We start from the raw sequence: 12,760 nt of genomic DNA, 5'->3' as shown, positions 1-12,760 counted from the left end.
TTCCTCAAAAAAAAAAAAAATATTTAAAACCATAAGAATTCAAAAATATTTTAGAAACATAAACATATTATAGCTATGTCCTTTTACTTTAAGAAGTGTTGTTGTCGTTTGGGGTTTGTTTTGTTTTTTGGTGAGGAAGCTTCGCTCTGAGCTAACATCTGTTGCCAGTCTTCCTCTTTTTTTGCTTGAGGACGATTAGCCCTGAGCTAACGTCTGTGTTAGTCTTCCTCTGTTCTGTATTTGGGTCGCTGCCACAGTGTGGCTTGACAAGTAGTGTAGGTCCCCACCTGAGATCTGAACCCACAATTCCAGGCCACCAAAGCAGAGCATGCTGGACTTAACCACTATGCCACGGGGCCAGCCCCATAAGAAGTGTTGTTGAATTTACATTTCTGTATTTGAATACTGATTTTTCATTATTTAAAAAGCATATTTCTCACATTGCCGGAAGTCCTACCAGTCATGTTCTTTTACCCCATATTTCTGTATATAAATTATTTAAAGAGAATTATTTTTAATCACTTTCAGTGTGTAAAAAATTACATTTCCAGATGTGATTTAATGTCTCTTTACACAATAACTAAAGGTAAACATAATACAAACATGGAAATCAATCTAATTTCTCAGTAAATCCAGCCTTAGACATTGAAGTTTTTAAATAATTTATTTCTAAGTTACTCAAGCAGTCACCTGTCTCAGGGAGTTTTTCATTGCTCACTGGGAGACGTATCCCTTCCGTGTGCGTTTACTGCACGCACCTCTCCTGGTGTTCAATTGTGCATTGATGGAGACAAATGCTCCATTTGCCATTTGCTCCACATCCCACCTTGTGTATGGATGTGAGCAGCATGGTACCATGATTTATGGAGCTCTCAAGCAGATGTCATTGCAGTGGCAATTAATGTATGGTTCCTGCTGCTGTGTACGTAATTGCTCCTGGAAATTAGATATTATTCTTAATTTTCTTCCCCATTTATCAGATACAGGTTTGTTGTCATAGCCGCCATGACACAGCAAGTGACCCCACATGCTACGCTAAACTCATGGGAATGAGGAAGTGTCATGGTGCCAACCAGCCCCAAAGTGTAATATGTTTAACAAGCTGCCCAAGATCCTTCACGAGGCTAAGGCGAATTCTGCCACTTTGACAACTGTGACTTACTGAGTTAGCTTTTCTGAGAGCAGATGAGTGAGAGAAAAGTCACGTTTTTTTGGATGTGTTTAGAAGACTTTGTTGGGGTCAAACAGGAAATTGGAAATCTCAGAAGAATGTTTTTAATAGTGAGAGAAGTCTTTTTTTTAAATGCTATACAACAGAAAAAAACATGCTGCTATAAATGTTTGTATTTTTGGATGTCAAAGTGATCTGAATTTTATTTTCTCCTTTAGAATAATCTCCGTAGAATTACCAGATGATGCAAGACAGTTTGGAATTCAGTTCAGATGGTGGCAACCATATCATTCTTCTCAGGGCGAAGACGTGTGGGCTATTGATGAGATTATCATGACATCTGTCCTTTTCAACAGCATTAGTCTTGACTTTACCAATCTTGTGGAGGTCACTCAGTCTCTAGGATTCTACCTGGGAAATGTTCAGCCATGCTGTGGCCATGACTGGACCCTTTGGTAAGGATTTCATCTTTGTTGTTGTTGTCACAGGGTAAGGATTTCATCATTGTTGTTGGTAGAATCTGCAATAAGGGTTGGAACACAGGATGATCTTCTAATCCATTGAGCACTTAGTCATTTGTTGACAAATATTTACTGAACAAAAACCATGTGAAAAGTCATTATTATGTCTACAAGTAAGATATCTTGGGAAGGAGGGCTAAAAACAAAATACTGATAGACTTAGATAAATAAAAAATTTCACCATAGTTATTAACCTCAAAATCTCATTTCCCACCATTACATATAAAAACCCCCTTCAAAAGTGTTAATAACTAAAGTGGCTAACATATTCTTCCCTTCACGGACGTCCCCCATGATCAGAGGGAAATGTGAAATCACTCTAATGACTATTGTAACAAAATTTCTCATGAGTAGTTTTGTTTTCATGCTGTCTTAGATAAAGTCCAGGAAGTTTTTTCATCCCTTATTTATTAACTAAGCTCTCCTTTCTAATCCATTTTATCAAGCAGTGTTGGACCAGTGACTCATATAGTTAATGTCAGTGGGGTTTACAGATTGTGGGATATCCTAGTCAAGGTCCCTTTTCTTCTTGTATTTTTCCCTCTATGGTCATATGCAAACTTAATTGTACAAAAAACAGTAAATAAATATTTTAAGACTGTGGTTAGTACTGCAAGCACGTCAATGGGACAGCACAGTAGTGATTAACTGGAGTCTGGAGGTGGCTCCTTTGGGTCAGGAAGTGGAGGCCTTGATCAGATAGATCAGATAGTAGACACAGTACAGTAAAAGAACAAGACAGTTCCAGCCACATGGAGATCTGAAGGAGGAGTGTTCCAATTATGGGAAACTTTGCAGTGCACGGACTCCCAAAGCGAGAGTGGCTATGGCACGCTCAAGAACTAGGTCTGCGTAATTCCAAAACCCACAGCCTACACCACTGTGCATCCTGCCCCTCCTGGGTTCCTTTAGGACTTTAAACATGACAGAGGAATAATTTTCTAAGAGAGTTTTACTTTCTGTTGAATCTCGGTCAGACCAATTTAATTTCTCCAGATGAATCTTGCCGAAAGCTATTCACCGCAGTTGTCTCCAGAGAACATCTCATAAATGACCCATCCGTGACCTTATCATAATTAGAGGTAAATTTTACACACCATTGCACAGAAAATTACCTTTGATGGAAATTGTGCACGGACAGTCACATCTCACACACAGCAGGCTCAAATTCTAGCGTCAAAATGACAGCTAATGGAATGGAAGTACAGCTGGTCACCTTTGCTGTGAGCACTGTTGAACTAGATGAAATGAAGTTTCTGTGTGACAGAGTATGAAAGGTTATATCGTGTATTTGCTATACGATAGCCTCAGAGGCTTGTTTCTGTGAATATTCTGTCTTAGTCGTGGAACCTTCAAAGAAAATAAAGGGATGAAGCAAAGTAAGAAGATGCAGAGATGTAATCCAAAATAAGATTTCTTAGAATTATATCCTTCTGAACATTTATTTTGACCTGAATTAACAGTCATTCAAATTGGTCGCATACCGTAAACTATATCCCCCAAATTTGTGTGGTAGGTTTTTTTTCCCAGCACTTTTAATACAATAAAAAGTCATATCATGAATGCAAGTCCTGTACCATGTTTATTCTCATAAATAGTTAACATCTGCTCAAATAAACGCCAAAGTTGCTGAGCCTTTTAATTTAACACGAGTTGAATGCATGATAACAGCAGTTTAATTTCTGTGCTTTGATCAAAACCCTAAGAACGATATCCTTTCACACAAATCTGATGAATATTCTTAACCCACCACTGCTTTAATTGGTAGAGATACATTTACTTTGTGAAAGTACAATCGCAGTAATTATAGAAACCCATAAGAAAATATAAATAATTGTAAACTCCCCATGGGCACCTTGAGCAACGCTGTAGGAGTTTTATTAACAACCACATGTGAGCAATCAGATTTGACTTTCTGATCTTCTCTGAAACGAAAAGGAGTTGTCTTCATTATGAAACAACAGAGAGTATACTCTGGCAGTGATAATGAGACTAGGGGAACATCTTAACCACTTTAATAAGGACATGAAAAATGCTCACTGCTCATTAAGATGAAACAACATGGAAGATCTCAAACTGTTCCCATTTTCTTAGCCAATGAGTCAGAATAAAGCCCCTTATAATGACGCTGTTTTCTCTCTGCCGCTGTTGAAGAATATATTGTCCAAGTTCAATGTGAACTCACTGAGGGAATGTTTTTCAGAAATACTTTTGCAATAGTGAAATTCAAATGATGGTATTGACCAACTATTTATCATAACGTCCTAGTCCTAAAGCGAGTTATTTTTTTTTTTCATGTAGAACCTTTGGAACATATTATCTTATTAAGTAAACATTCTGTGAACATGTTCAAATATGTGGCCTCTGCCCTTCAATGACCTTGTTTCTCTCAAGGGAAATTTTGAACTGTATACACGTTCACTACAAATGGCTGGTGTTAAATTAATTATTGTTGGCTTTTGCCAGCTGTGAGTTCATTTGGTTCTCATTTTCTAACTCATGCCTTTCCATGAGCATGGCTTGTTGTTACTGAGTGTTCTCCAGGGGAAACTTGGACAATTGCTTTTTCATTAGAAGAACTACGGTCAATATGCTATAAATCACTTTACAGTATGTCATCTTAGAGCTCTGTTTTCCATGGAGAAATGAATTCCTTTTAATTATCTGTAGTACTTTCCTTTCTTCCATACGTAGTATCTGAAATCAGAACCTCTGTCTCCTTTATGTTCTAAAAATAGTCTTTAAAACCTCTTACATATATTTTAGGATCACCAAGGGAATAATTTTAATTAATTTAATTGAGGTTTATTAAAGATTATCTGACTAATACTATTATTGATAATACCAAGGGGCATTTACATTCCTCTGTCCTATCTAATAGACTAGCTGGTATATAGGCAGTAAGGGCATTGCTGTCATATTATGGAGGATTTTCATTTCAAAATGTGTAGAGCTGTGAGGGGATGGTCGTTATAGCATATTAGAACTGGAAATTTGTTTGAGTGGGAGAGATCAAGTGTTTTCCAGACTTGCAAAAGCTGAAAGAGTTCAGCACCACTAGACAGGCCTTACAAGAAATGTTAAAGAAACTTCTTCAGGCTTAAGTTAAAGGGTGCTAATTAGTAACAGGAAAACGTATAGAAGTATAAATTTCACTAGTAAAGGTAAATATATAGTTAAATTCAGAATACTCTCATGTTGTGATGGGGGTAGGTAAATCACTTATAAATCTAGTATGAAGATTAAAAAACAAAAGTAGTAAAAATAACTATAACTACAATAATTTGTTAATGGATACACAAGATAAAAAGATGTAAATTGTAACATCAAAAACATAAAATGTGAGATGATGGAGTAAAAATGTAAAGCTTCAGTACGCATTTGAACTAAGGTTATCAGCTTAAAATAGAATGTTATAAATATAAAATGTTTTATATACACCTCATAGTAATGACAAGCAAATACTTATAGTAAATATGCAAAAGATGAAGAGAAAGGAACTTAAGCATACCACTACAGGAAATCATCAAATTACAGAAGAAAAGGGCAAGAGAAGAAGAAAGCAACTATAGAACCGCCAGAAAACAGTTAACAAAATGGCAGGAGTAAGTCCATACCTATTAATAATTACTTTAAATGTAAATAGACTGAATTCTCCCATCAAAAGACATAGAGTGACTGAACAGATTGAAAAAACAAGACACAACTATCTGCTGCCTACTAGGGACTCACTTAAGCTTTAAGACTACACACAGACTGAAAGTGAAGGGATGAGAAAGACATTTTGTACAAATGGAAGCCAAAAGAAAGCAGGGGTAGCTATACTTATCTCAGACAAAACAGACTTTAAGACAAAGACTGTCATAGGAGACAAAGAAGGTCATTAGATGATGATAAAGGAGTCAGTCCAACAAGAGGATATAACATTTGTAAGTATTTAGACACCTAATGTAGGAGCACCTAAATATATAAAGCAGATATTAACAGAGCTGAAGGGAAAAGTAGACAGCAGTACATTAATCTAGAGGACTTCGCTACCCCACATTCAACAATGGCTAGATCATCCGGACAAAATAGCAATAAGGAAACATTGGACATAAACAACATGTTAAACCAGATGTACTTAACAGATATTTACAGAGCATTTCATCCAAAAGCAGCAGGATACATATTCTTCTCAAGCGCATGTGGAACATTCTCCAGGATAGATTATATTTTAGGCCATAAAACAAGTCTTAATAAATTTAAGAAAATTGGAATCATATCAAACAACTTTTCCAACCACAGTGGTATGAACTAGAAATCAATTGCGAGAAGAAAACTAGAAAATTCACAAACATGGAGATTAAACAACATGCTGCTCAACAACCAATGGGTCAAGAAAATGAAAAGAGAAATCAAACACTATCTTGAGAAAAATGAAAATGGAAATACAACATACAAAAATGTATGGGGTGTAGCAAAAGCAATTAGTTCTAAGAGAGAAGTTCATAGCAATAAATGCCTACATTAAGAAACAGGAAAGATCTCAAATAAACAACTTAATTTTACGCTTCAAGGAACTAGATAAGGAAGAACAAACTAAGCCCAAAGTTAGTAAAAGGAAGGAAATAACAAAGATCAGAGTGGAATTAAATGAACTAGAGCGGCCGGCCCATTGGCCAAGTGGTTAAGTTCACACGCTCCACTTTGGTGGCCCAGGGTTTCGCCAGTTCAGATCCCGGGCGCAGACATGGCACTGCTCCTCAGGCCATGCTGAGGCGGTATCCCACATAGCATAGCCAGAAGGACCTACAACTAGAATATACAACTATGTACTAGGGGTTGTTGGGGAGAAGAAGAAGAAAAAAAAATGAAGAAGATTGGCAATAGTTGTTAGCTCAGGTACCAATCTTTAGGAAAAAAAAAAGAGAACTAGGGACTAAAAAGATAATAGAAAAAAACAATTAAACTAAGAGTTGTTTTTTGAAAAACAAAGAAAAATAGGCAAAGTTTTACCTAGACTCACCAAGGAAAAAAAAGAGAGAACTGAAATAAATAAAATCGGAAATTAAACAGAAGACATTACAACTGATACCATAGAAATACAAAGGATCATAAGAGACTGCTATGAACAGTTATCTGCCAACAGATTGGATAACCTAGAATAAATGGATAAATTCCTAGAAATATACAACCTCCTAAGACTGAATCACATGATTCAGAAATAGAAAATCTGAACAGACTGATTACTAGGAAGGAGATTGAGTCAATAATCAAAAATTTCCCAACAAACAAAAGTCTAGGACCAGATGGCTTCACGAGTGAATTGTACCTAACCTTTACAGAATAAGTAATATCAATCCTTTTCAAATTCTTCTTGCAGTTAGGCAGGAAAAAAACAATAAAAGTCTCCAAATCAGAAGGGAAGAAGTAAAACTGTGTCTATTTGCAGATGACATGTTATATGTAGAAATCCCTAAAGATTCCACCAAAAACTGTTCAAACTAATGAAGGAATTCAGCAAAGCTGCAGGATACAAAATCCATATACAAAAATCAGTTGTGTTTCTATGCCCTAATAACAAACTATCAGAAAGAAAAAACAAGAAAACAATCCCATTTACAATAGCATCAAAAAGAATAAAGTGCCTAGGAATAAATTTAACCAAGGAGGTACAAGACCCGTACACTGAAAACTATAAAGCATTGATGAAAGAAATTGAAGATGACACAAATAATCAGATACTCTGTGCTCATGGACCAGAAGAATTAATATTGCTTATATGTCCATATTGCCGAAAGCAATCTATAGATTCATTGCAATCCATATCAAAATTCCAATGGCATTTTTCACAGAAATAGAACAAACAATCCTAAAATTTTTATGGAACCACAAAATACCCTAAAAACTATCTTAGCAATATAACCAAAGCAATCATGAGAAAGAAGAACAAAACTGGAGGCCTCATGCTTTCTGATTTCAAACTATATTACAAAGCGATAGTAATCAAAATAGTATGGTACTGGTGTAAAAACAGACACATTGACCACCAGGGAGTTGCTAAGAGAGTAGATCTTAAAAACTGCTCACCACAAGAAAAAAAATTGTGTAGCTATGTGAGGTAAGGGATGTTAACTGACATTTCACAATATATACATATATCAAATCAGCGTATTGTACACCTAAAATTAATGCAATGGTATATGTCAACTCTGTCTCAGTAAAACTGGAAAAAATTTAATTAAAGTAAAAAAATAATAAGATGCCATAAGAAATGCTGTAGTTTTTGTCTGTCTTTAATGGTGCTTAAGAAAAAGCGGACTTAATTTTTTAAAAGATTTAGAGACAAATGAGACGTAGAAATGTTGAAAGGCGCTCTTAGGTACTTTCCTGGCCATTGAAAATAGAAGGTGCTCATTCTTGTTATGTCTAATTTGTTTTTAATTAAAGCTCTCTTTTTTCCTTTATAGAAGGAAATCCCTAGCACTAGTCATGTTAGGGTCATTTTTTAAAAGAAGGAATTTCCTAAAATAAGTAGTAAAAGTAGAGAGAAAGTAAAAGAGCAACATGCAAGAAGTGAAATTAGCTGCGCATGACAAACGGCATGAGAAACAAAGGATAACGCTGTGTGGTTCTGAGGGAGGATTTGGCAAGCCTAGTTTTTCACAGCAGCCCCAGGTGGCGTGGTCAGCCCTGGAGATGTAGAAAGGTAAAGGTGTAAATAGGAGAACAGCTAGCTACAGGTGAGTAGGCCCCCGTCAGAGAGAACGGGCAGGTGGCTACCTGCTCAGGACATTCAAAAAATATATGTTCAGCCACTATTAGGTATCGCCTCACACCTGTTAAAATGGCCATTATCAAAAAGACAAGAGATAACAAGTGGTGGCAAGGTTGTGGAGACAGTGCACTGTTGGTGGGAATGTAAACTGGTGCAGCCACTATGGAAAACAGTATGGAGGTTCCTCAAAAATTTTTAAATAGAACTACCATACAAGCCAGCAAGTCCACTCCTGGGTATTTATACGAAGAAAACGAAAACACTAACTTGAAAAATATACACACCTGCATGTTCATTGCAGCATTATTTACAATAACCAAGATATGGAAATAACTAAGTGTTCATCAATGGCTGAATGGATAAAGAAAATGTGGCATATATATATATATATATATATATATATATATACACATACAGTGGAATGTGATTCAGCCATAAAAAAGAATGAAATCTTGCCATTTGTAACAATGTGGATGGACCTTGAAGACATTAATGCTGAGTGAAATAGGTCAGACAGATAAATACTGTATAATCTCACTTATATGTGGAATCTTTTAAATAAATAAGTAAATAAACACTAAGATACAGAAAACAGATTTGATTGCTGGGGTGGGAGGGGTGGGTGAAATGGTTGAAGGAGGTAAAAAAGTACTAACTTCCAGTTATAAAATAAATAAGTCACGTGATGTAATGTACAACATGGTGACAGTAGTTAATAATACCATGTTGCATACTTGAAAGTTGTTAAGGGAATAGATCTTAAAAGTCTTCATCACACGAGAAAAAAGTTTGTAACTATGTATGGGGATTGATGTTAACCAGACTTATTATGATCATTTCACAATATACACAAATAGCAGATCATTATACTGTATACCTGAAACTAATATAATGGTATATATCAATTGTACCTCAATAAAAAAAAGTGTATGTTCGTATCTCATGGGGCATGTATAAGCATGGGAAAGGATGAAGTATTTGCTCTTGTATTTTATGAGAAGCAAGAGTGGCCTAGAGGAAAATCCCAGGCTAAAAGGATCCTAACAGCTTATCTCATAACATAAATTAAATACAGTTCTTTTGCAGTAAGAGGTAAGAAATAGACTGTGGCTTTAGTAACAGTTAAAGATAACCATTAATTTAGTGTTACATAATAGCCATATAGTAATATAGCAGAACTGAATGATGGGTGGAATGTGTTTTAAGATATAAAGAGCAGCCATAAAGCAGTTGTTAAGGTACTGCTAGGTTAGAGGAACCATCAGGAATCAACGCTAATGTGTAGTAATGGGTAACACAAAAGGATTTCCTAACCGCCCTGGAGAAACACCTTCAGAGCTCATGCTGGCACAGACCCACCACGCCTCCATGGGGTCATTCTGGTCCCCAGGAGGGTCTCACACGCATTTATCAAGCAACGGGCTAAACTTTTTTTAATGAGATCTACCTTACCTTCTGCTGCCTTTTGGTTAATTTTTTTAAGCTGGAATATGTGTTTTAAGTAAATAGTCTTTACTACATCCAGATCTTAATTCTTTTGGACTGGTCTTATGAAGCCGGTCAAAGAGGTCAGCTGATGCTGTAAGGAGTGTGTCATTGGTGAACACGGACAAAGGAGAGGTGGTGTTTGTGCTCAGCTGAAACTTTAGACGACGATAGATCCCTGAGGTTACAAGGCCGACAAATTCCTCACCATCCCTTTATAAGATGAGTCTACCTGTAGAACAAAAATAACAGCCAAGTAAATTTCTTTAGGATTTGTCTTTCGCTGAATATCAACCTATAACGTATACAGAAATTTTGTCAGTTTGAATAGTTTATTAGTAAGCCTAGAGTATTCTTGGGATTATTTTTTACCAAGACTATTAAAAAGAGCAGTAAATCAACTTAAATTGTGCTGCTGAAGGAAGTCAGTTGGGGTGAGATGGCTCCCAAGAGCCACTTCAAGTACTATTTCACAGTAAGCGATCGTTCTAGGAAGCTTAGCAGATAGATAAAGTAAATATATTGAGTGACAAACTGAAAAGTCACTCACTGTTATTTTCAACAACTGTGAAAGGAGTATTTTCAGTACTCAGGCGTGTCAGTGCCTCTATAAAATTGGTAACATAATTGAATATACCCCCAAATAGATTTATAAGTGACTTTCGAGAATAGAGTCTACTTATTAGGCTTTTTCCCCATGAGGATGTCATTACATGAAGGTTTTAATTCAGTGTAGACTGACACGTCAACTGTTTGTTAATTACATTATTGGCACTGTTTGTGCTGGAGGTGTAGAGGTTGGTAGTGGAGATGAAGACAGAAAAGTCCTTTGTTTCTGGAGCTTACATTCCAAGGGGAATAAGAACAGTAAACAAGTAAACAAGTTCATAGTAATATTTCATGTAGTACTAAGTGCTATGAGGATAAAGGAATAGAATGTTAGGTGACAGAAATGAAGAGTAGAACTAGTTTAGGTAAGATGGTCAGGAAACCCCCCCCTGGGAGGCATTAGATTAGAGACCAGAATGATGAGAAAGAGACAACAATGTAAAAATGTGCCAGGAAAGCATTGTAGGCAGAGAGAACAGCAAGAGCAAAGACCCTGGGGCAGACAAGGAGCTAGATTATGTTAGGGCCTTATAGAGCAGCATAAAGATTTTGGATTTTATTCCAGGTATTTTGGGAAGCCAGTAAATAATTTGTAGCAGAGGAGTGTCATGATCATACTTATATTTTAAAAATAATTGTGGCCGCTGTGTGGAGAACATGGGAAAACAGGAGGAACAGTAGAAGGAGCTCAGCTCGGAGGCTAACAGTATCATCAGCACCTGCTTGTAAGTGCTAGGATAAGGTGATACAGGGGAGAAATGGACCACTGGAACATACATATTGGAGGATAAAAGCCTAGAACCTGCCAAAGGAACAGATAAAATGGCGGTGTTCCAAGACTCATGTCCTGCTGACGTCCAAGCTGTTGACTTTTGAGTCATTTGTTTCTCCAAAATTAGATTTCCCTAAAAATCTCCATTTGGACTAAGTAGCAAAGTAAGATTTCAGAAGTAAGAGAACATATCAGTAAACAAATTAACAAGAGAAGTCTACGCTTAATGGTTTAGATTCACGGTGCATCTGGCCTGTTGAAACGGAAATTTCATAGGCTGAGACGATTACTTTCTACGGGCAGGGGTTCACAAAATTTTGGGATGGGTGCACGGTGATCTGGCTGGTCGACCCCTCCTGCCTCCCAGACTTTCACTCCGTCCTCCCCAACCACATTGGTCTTTCTTCACTACACGCCAACAAGCCGAGCTCTTTCCTCTCCCAGTACCTTTGCATCAGCCATGCCTCTTCCTGGGAAACTCTTTCCTTAGTCGTTTTGGTCACAGTGCTGAGGCCCAAGCTTTCCAGGGAACTAGAAAAAGTCCAAAGACCGGGAAAATAAATATTGTCTCAAAAATATACGAAAATTGCAAGAATAAAATTAATAAATTTTAATTAAACAAAACACAACATATGTCAACTCCTTTAATTCTAAATTTAAATATTCACAAAATTTTACAATATTGGAAATAATTTTTTGGTCAGATTTCTGAGTATGCTGAGAAATCACAGCCAAACGTGTATCACATACATTACTACCAGCCAAATAAAATTTAAAGGCAAAATTATAAAATCCACTTGAAGGTTTTTGCAACAAAAAGTATATATTTAATATGAGACATGGGTGCATTTTGCTAATATGGATGCAATGTAAGAATAACAGGAATCAAGAGATTCTGGGTAGCCAAAGATCTGAGATGGGTTGATGTTATTAACAGAAGCAGGCGAGGCTGGAAACAGCTAAAGCTGCTCTGAGTCCTCTCCTCCCATCATGAGTGGCAGGGAAGTATTGGTGAAAATGGCCCCTGACAACTTAACTGCTCACACACGTCCACAGGTTCCTGACGGGAGACAGGCAGGCACTGCAAGAGTTGAGAGGAGCTATTTTCCCGTGTCGCGCATTCCCGACAGTCTGGCCCCTCTCTGTCCCTTGGTCTCCCTCTCTCCCTCCTTCTCTCTTTGGGGGCCGCAGCCTAGGCTGTGCTTTGTGCTGACGCCCCCTCTGACTTTTACCCAGAAGAGATTTCCCTTTTTCTAAAACAATTTACTCCAGCCGCTGAACATTTCCTAAAAACGTGGTAGGTTGGGCAAAATGAAGATTCAACTGAACTTGGCAGAAATCTTTGAAATCATGTCTTACCAACCAATTTATATAAGCTTTAAAACTAGATTTTTTTTAAAAGTTACTGGTATTAGCTGCTGGCCTCTAGACTTTGGGAGAAT

General features: G+C 37.0%; 1 protein-coding gene across 1 annotated transcript in view; it reads left to right on the top strand.

The window, feature by feature from the left end:
- Positions 1-12,760, top strand: part of RELN (reelin) — a 461,988-nt gene that overhangs the window by 316,214 nt on the left and 133,014 nt on the right. The window contains exon 20 of the mRNA XM_046670156.1: positions 1,390-1,626. Coding sequence (XP_046526112.1) covers positions 1,390-1,626 — 237 coding nt within the window. The remainder of the gene's footprint in view (positions 1-1,389; positions 1,627-12,760) is intronic.

The sequence above is a fragment of the Equus quagga genome, chromosome 8, assembly GCF_021613505.1.
Source record: "Equus quagga isolate Etosha38 chromosome 8, UCLA_HA_Equagga_1.0, whole genome shotgun sequence".
NCBI classification, from domain to species: Eukaryota; Metazoa; Chordata; class Mammalia; order Perissodactyla; family Equidae; genus Equus; species Equus quagga.
This window is presented reverse-complemented; position numbering and strand designations above follow the sequence as displayed.